Genomic DNA, 8,035 nt, shown 5'->3' on the forward strand with positions numbered 1-8,035 from the left:
TTACACTTTTTGCTCCTCTTTTTGTCCAACAATTTTGATAATAAAATTGATCAAAGGTCAGTGTACGATATTTTTTTACCAGCTGGGCAAAAGTGTTGGTAAAGAGTTTGAGATTAAATAAAAGACATGAAAATAATTTTTTTTTTCTTTATCATTTCCAGTCAATCTGTAAATGTGTCAAAATGATGCAGAAAAGTGTGAAAATATTATTTAATTTTGTGAATTTAGGAACATTAAAATGCTAGTTGTTAAATTAGTCTTAGCGAAACAAAGGTGTCAGATGTTTTTTTTGTTTTTTTTCCCAAAAAAAGTAAAATAAAAAATTGTTACTTGGAATGAAGTAAACATAAAATAAAATAAATTAAAAAGCTTGGTAACATTTTACATTACAGTCCTATTAGCTACCTATTTTAGTTCATGCATTAACTAAAATGAACTAATAATGAGCAGTTCATTTGTTAAAAAATAAATATATATATATATATAGTAACTGATTACATGTAATCTGGATTACGTAATCAGATTCCAAAAATGTAATACTTGTAATCAGAGTAAGTTACATTTTAAAATACTTGTAATCAGACTACAGTTACTTTTTATAGATTACATGATTACATATTATTCACACAATAGCAATAAATTATTAATAAATCAATGATTCTCCCTAATTTCTCTTTTTCATCCTTTAAATTTTCCTTTCTAAAATAGCCTACCGATTATATGCATATTATATATGTATATATAGCCCAGTTTTATGGACATCCACTCAAAGATCAGTCATTAGTCAGGTGGCGACAGCATTTGACCGCTGGATTTACAAAAATCATTTCAGGTTTAAGAAGGGTTTCGACATTGCATCAACTAGGCTACTGATGAACACATTCATTTTTATTTGAATCATTACTCTGTAGTAGGTTTTTTAACCATGTATTATTAATTATAACTAATTAAAATGCACATATTTACATTATTTCTTAGTTACATGTAATGCAGGCATTCCAAAACTTTTTGTCATCTAAACCTTATTATATTTGCTTTAAATACCCCTTAGATTTTTAAATAAATATTTCAATAATTAAGTAACACATTTGCATGCTCACGGTTTCTTTGATGTTGATTAATGATCACATTGCATGCAGGTAAATAAAAATATTTCACCTTTTTTTAGTAAGTGTTTTATTCAAAACAAAGATTATAGAAATGCAAAGACTGTTCACTCCTATACTTATGAATGGGAGAAACTGCAACGCACAATATGGAGGAACAGTCCCACCTTCTAAATGAAAGAGCCAAATTTCCCATAGAATCCTGACTAGACCAGCCAATGCACATGCGCTGTATAAACACATTATGACTGCGCATGCGCATTGGCTGGTCTAGCCCGAAAAATAAGCTTTTTAAAACGCTATTTGAGCATAAGAAACAACATTCATGGGGCAATTAATTTCAGATATTTGTTGTTGATTTGACATGTAATTTAATTGTGAGTTCAGTGAGCAGTTTTTGAGATTTCAGGATTCCTCCATTGTTCGAGCTGCCTGGAGGTGTTGCAAATATGGCCGCCGAGTGAAGAGACTTTCCTCGAAAGCGAGTTCAAATAAAAAATAAAAAATAAATTAAAAAAAAGAATTTTTATGATTTAATTAATTGTCAGCTTTTCATTAAACTCACAACCCCCCTGCAGTTCCTTTACGAACCCTAGTTTGGGAAACCTTGATGTAATATAATGTTTAATGCACTTCATGTTGTAAATTACAATGAATGGAACAAGTTCTTACTCTTTGCATTTTTTACATCGTTATGGTACAAGATAATGCTATTTAAATCAATGTGATAAACGAGGTAAATCAAAAGTAATCTAAAAGTAATCTAAAAGTAATCTGATTATATTACTAAAATGTGTAATGAACAGATTACGTTACTGACTACAATTTTTGTCATGTAATTTGGAATCAGTAACGGATTACAATTTGTAAGTAATCTACCCAGCTCTGTGTGTGTGTGTATATATATATATATATATATATATATATATAAAAGCTCAGGTCCATTTGAATACAGTTTAATAATGTATTAATAAATGTGGAAATTAATATTAACTAAATTAATAAATGTTTTAGAATTATTTTTCATTGTTAGTTCATGTTAACTAATGTAGTTAATTAATGTTAACAAATGCAGCCTTATTACAGTGTTATAAAAACTTATTCTGTTCTCATAATCATTTTGTTTAACTTGATGTACAAAAATAACGAAAATTAATAATAAAAAAAACGATATAGACATATTTTTAAAAAATGAATAAAAATGACAAAAACACAATGGAATTACTCAAACTTGAACTAAAATTAAAGTGAAAACAGAAAATATAAATTAAAATCTAATTTAAAATATTAACAAAAACTATAATGATACTAAATTAACACTGATATATACACTATATAAACACAAATTAAAATAATGTGAAAAATGTCATTTAATAGAGTTTTTGTTCTTACTGGATCAAAATTGGCCATAGTTGTAGAAATGGCCATATATTCATGTACAGGATCCAATGATGTATATTTGAAGTATTATACAGTATGTAAGTACAACACGTACTCTCACATTGAAGCAAATCTGTTTTCCAGATTCTAGCAAGAAGATAGCAGGACAATTTCCTGCGACTGTTTCACATTCATGGAAAACAAGGGTGGGCACAAATAAAATCGCTGCCAAGTTGTCCCACTAAACCAAACTAATGCGGCAAAACCCTGACCGTGCCTCGTGCCAAAAAATCGCTTCTGTTTATTTTTCTCCCAAAATAATTATGTACGACACTTATCGTCCTAATTAAACATTTAAGAGATGAAGGAGATGTTTGTGTCTGCCAGTTTGTCTGATTAACAATGCCAAGTGTCTCCCGTTTCAGTGTAAAACATACGCTTGCATCGTGGACAGTCATCTCATGGGACTCACCATCGATTTCAGCATGGGCTTCGTCTGCTTCGATGCTGCCACAAAGGTGAAGCATGCAACCTTCCGTCTTAATTTCATTTAAGAAAAAGTAAAATGCATGATCGTAAGTTATTCAATTCTCATCAAGTTCTCATTCATTAGAGCTACTCTGATGCCATGTATACTGCATTGTAGAATATTTATAGAAACTTCTCTTCTTTTTCAATGACACTCTTCATCTGTCAACTGTATGTTAGATAAACATATATAAACATGTGCCTGTTATAATAGAGTTTTTTTCTGTAGTTGTTTAAAGCTTGTTCTGCTGTGTTTGGTAATATTATCACTCTTATTAAGATACTGTGACTGTTTGTAATAACAGACTATATTCACAGTAATAATATTTAAAAGTAATAAAGTAAATAAAAAAGGAATAAAAGTAAATAAAACAAACAAAGTGTAGCATTAACACTCTGCAATGGCCAAGTGTGCCAAAAGTGGATTTGGTGTGTTAAAAAAATAAAAAATAAGTGAGTTGCACTTTTTTATTTTTGTTAATAAGATACACTACACTGAAAACAGTTGGTATAGAAACAGTTAAATTGCTAGTAAATTTCACAAACAATACAAAAAATCAAATAACACAGGGAAGGAAATGTGAAATTTTGAAGCAAAAATTTGAACTTTAATATTCAAAAAATATTTTGTTATTTTTTATTCAAAAAGGACCCATTAAATTGATCAAATGTGACAGTAAAAACAAAAATAAGCAAACCTATTATGATAATAATAATAAATGTTTCTGAAAGATCAAAATTCAGCTTTGCATCACAGAAATAAATTATATATTCACATCGAAAACATTTATTTTAAATTGTAATAATATTTCACAATATTACTGTTTACTGTAATTTTGATCAAATATTTATCTTGGTGAGCATAAAACTTCTTTCAAAAATACAAAATAATTCTTACAGACCCTACATTTTTAAACAGACTTTTTTTACTCATAAATTTAACGTTTCTATTTTGAGAGAACACAAATGCTTGTTTTCTCTCCACGTTTACGGACTCTCTCCTAACAACCCCAGTGGAAAATTCAGCATCAGATATCGTTATCTAGTAATATTATAGGTTTATTTTGCTCCAGAAATTCAACTTGTCCCCATTAAAACAGCCAGATAAAAATATGAGGAATAAAATAACAAATATGAGAAGTCTTGATGCTTTTGGGTGAGATATGCCTGTGCTGTTTGTCTGAAATATGCAAAATAATTACAAGCTAAGAAATTCCATTATGAAAAAAAATGTTGCACTAAACAACAGCTTAATGGGTATGAAATAATCAATGCAAATATTGTTGAAATATAAAAAGTAATTTTCCACAATTCTCCGGTTAATTTAAGATACTTTTTCATGTCTATAGAGTTATTAATATGCATAATTTAAACCTCCATTATAGGCAGTGCTGTGGAGATATAAATTCTCTCAGCTGAAAGGATCATCAGATGACGGCAAGAGCAAAATCAAGTTCCTGTTCCAGAATCAAGACACAAAACTTATCGAAGCAAAGGTAAGTTCACTCTCTTTGCTTTTGTTATAAAGTCAGTCTATGAAAAAGAAAAATGTTTCTCACTCTTTAGCATTTTAATATACCTGAAGCATATACTCTGAATAAGTATGGATCATCAGCATATGATACACTTTTTGGTAACCTCCAAACTTTTCAAAAACATCATAATCTTGCCAGCGCAAAAGAAATAGCTGAAGGAAGCAGATAAAAATAAAGCATGATAATATGAATTTCCTGTTTGATTATTTTCCCCGTAGGCCGTAAATGCAAGCACTTTCATGCACTGAGTTTGATTTGATTTCTGCTTGAGGCTTCCTCCTTTCTTCACGATCGTGTTTTCTCCCCGATGTTTCCAGGAGCTGGAGTTCTCCAACCTCTTCGCGGTTCTCCACTGCATCCACGCTTTCTTCGCCGCCAAAGTGGCTTGTCTGGATCCCATGTTCGTGAGCAGCCGAAACGCCGCCATGGCCCCCATGGTGTCGGCCACTTCCACCTTAACTGCCCCGTCACAGATATCCAAGCTCAAATACACGAGCTGACAGACTCCAGCGACCTATCTTCTCCTTCCAGACTTTGAAAACGCAGGATGAGAGGAACCAGCCCTGACGAACGAGTGGACGTCCACTTTGAAACAAACAATTCAAGTATGTAACGTTGAAAACCTCGCTATATCCTCCAGACGGGAATCAGACTCAAACGTAAGCCATTATGCGAAGAGCTGTATGAATTTCGAACATTTTACCATTAAGTTTCCAGCTGAAAACCTCTCAGCTGTGGTTACCAGGTCATTAGAAAAACGGACTCTTTCCCTTTGATATTGCGGTATAATCTGTTTGCATTCAAATGATATTAACACTTCTTTGTGTATACTTTTAGAATATTATTTAATCTGGTTACTGATTGGAATGGACCTGTTGTGAAACTGCCATGAATGCATCATGTTCTTGAGCCTCTGTTGATCTGCGTTTTAACAAGAGTAAAACCAGCCATCTTAAATATACATTTACTCAAAAACTCATCTTCCGAATGTCCGATAGGTATCCAATATTGGCAATGCGTAACCTGTTATTTTGGTCTAGAATGTTTTTAATTCACCTAAATTGAACATCAGTTTTTAAATCTGTAGAAAAACTATTAAAATGGCACCCCGTCTGACTGCCTAGAGAAACAGACTGGAGAATGTGGGTGTTATTTTCATATTCCTATTTTGATACTTTATTAAAGGATGAATCATGTAAGTGAAGATGAACTGGAATTGTATGGACGTGACTGTATGATGCACATTTGAACTTTCTCAAGGGAACGACGTACTTGCTAATCAATGAAGTGATTGACTTTATTTAAATTTTTTTGCCAGTATCTAAGATACATATATTAGTGCATAAACTTTGGTCATTTTTGCAAAGTCAAAATATGTCACTCTTTTAACCTGATAAAGTCAACATGAAATGAAAACAGACCCTATTTACTTAAAATTAGTGCTATCAAACGATTAATCTCGATTAATCACAGTTTTTGTGTGTACATAATATATCTGTGTGTACTGTGTATATTTATTATGTATATATAAATACACACACATACAGTTTATATTTTGAAAATATTTACATGTATTTACATGTCTATATTTATATTCATATTTAATATATAAACATAACATTTTTCTGAAATATATGCATGCATGTGTGTGTATTTATGTATACATAATAAATATACACAGTACACACTCATATATTATGTAAACAAAACTTTTATTTTGGATGCGATTAATCGCGATTAATTGTTTGACAGCACTACTTAAAATGTAATTAGTTTATTAAAATGGTAAAAACTTACAATAAGGTCCCATTAGTTACCATTAGTTAATACATTAACTAACAATGAGCAATTTAGTTGTTGTAGTGTTTATGAATTTTTGGTCAATATTTAACAAAAAAAAAAGGTAAAATATATTTTACGGTGTCCTTATATTTACTATGGAATTGTTTTTTTTGCATTATTACATGCAACTAACCCTAAACCAAACCCTCATCTTAAACCTAACCATATAGTAAGTATATGTAGTTTATTAATATTAATCAGTATTAAATGTATAATTACACTGCAACAAGGACATCTTAAAATAGTGTAACCAAAAAACAACTGTTCATTGTTAGTTCATGTCAGCTCAGCTTTAAATAAATATTATTAACAGATACAACTTTGATTTTAATAATGAATTAGTAAATCTTGAAATTAACATTTAGTAAGAGTATTAAATGCTTTAGAATTATTTTTGACTGTTAATTCAGGTAAACTCATGGAACCTTATTGTAAAGTGTCTGTTCATTATTCATCAGCACACGTTATTGCAAATGAAAAAAAAATTGCCTTTATTTTTTGGTTGTTGTCATCTAGGCTGTTAGTTCAATTACTTAAACGTTTTTTAAGTAACTGCTGTACTATAGATTTATGCTATTAACACAGATTTAATTTAAGTTTAACTTTAATGCTGGTTAACACTGATGATATGAAGGTTATTGGCAAAAAAACTAAATTGAATATACTGTGTATATTCAATATTTATGTAGTAAAGTGGGTTATGTATACGCTTTCATGTTGACAAAATTTCTCCAAACTGTACATATTTAAGGCTGCTGTTATGATGCTGTCATTTAACGCATGCTAGTGTCATGAACTGACATGTAGGATAAAGATGTGCATTTATCGGTCTTTATCTAGCATTATGGCCAAAGCTTTAAATTCAGCCATTAAACTTTAGTCATTTCCTCATGCTGAAGTAACTGCACAAAAAAATACATTAGCTTCCTCAACTACCACCTTGATTGAACTTATAAAGTCCACAAAGTGTTTTCCCCCCAATTTTGTAATATTCTAGAAAATATAAACCATTTATTGCCCGCCATGCTGCCACCCCAAAGTTAATGTAGGACCCTACGGATGGAATAGTAAATGTGGTTTTACTAAGAAGCACTTTTGCACCATCAAATCAATCTTATTTTTGTCATAACCCTGATTTTTGTCCTGGTGTTGAGCGTTTAGTCTATGCAAAAGAGAGATTTGTGATTTACCCCAGACTGGGATATCTTTGGATAAAGATGGGACTGGAAAAGCAGAGGCTGAAAAGCTTTCTTTTATTTTTAGCAAACTATGATTCGTTTTAATAAAGATGTATAGTTAATAAAGATTTTATAATGTGACCTGAGAGTTTTTATTGTTGTCTAAGCTGAAGTGTGTTGAGTGATATTGTTTTGAAGTTTTAAAGGTAATGGCATTTGACTGATGTTTAATGCACACTTTCTACACCCATTACACTATTGTGCAATAGGAAAAGAAACTTTCATAAATTAGTACATTTTATCATTTATTCTGAAGAAACTAAATTTTACTCTAAGAGCTAGACATGAAGCAAGCAAAAGCAGAAATTGAATAATTATGCAGGTTGTCAAGTAATTTTTAGTGATTTGTCAAATATATATATATATATATATATGTATGTTTTTTTTTGTAATGTATATATATATA

At 30.6% G+C, this 8,035-nt stretch overlaps 1 protein-coding gene across 4 annotated transcripts in view; it reads left to right on the forward strand.

Annotated features, from left to right (window-relative positions):
• Positions 1–7,710, forward strand: part of sntg1 (syntrophin, gamma 1) — a 53,384-nt gene extending 45,674 nt beyond the window's left edge. For all 4 annotated transcript variants that reach the window (XM_058765425.1, XM_058765428.1, XM_058765426.1 and 1 more), the window contains 3 exons: positions 2,912–3,004; positions 4,400–4,510; positions 4,867–7,710. In XM_058765425.1, coding sequence (XP_058621408.1) covers positions 2,912–3,004; positions 4,400–4,510; positions 4,867–5,049 — 387 coding nt within the window. In that variant the 3' untranslated portion in view covers positions 5,050–7,710. The remainder of the gene's footprint in view (positions 1–2,911; positions 3,005–4,399; positions 4,511–4,866) is intronic.
• Positions 7,711–8,035: the final 325 nt, after the last annotated feature.

Source organism: Onychostoma macrolepis, chromosome 24, assembly GCF_012432095.1.
Source record: "Onychostoma macrolepis isolate SWU-2019 chromosome 24, ASM1243209v1, whole genome shotgun sequence".
Lineage (NCBI taxonomy): Eukaryota > Metazoa > Chordata > Actinopteri > Cypriniformes > Cyprinidae > Onychostoma > Onychostoma macrolepis.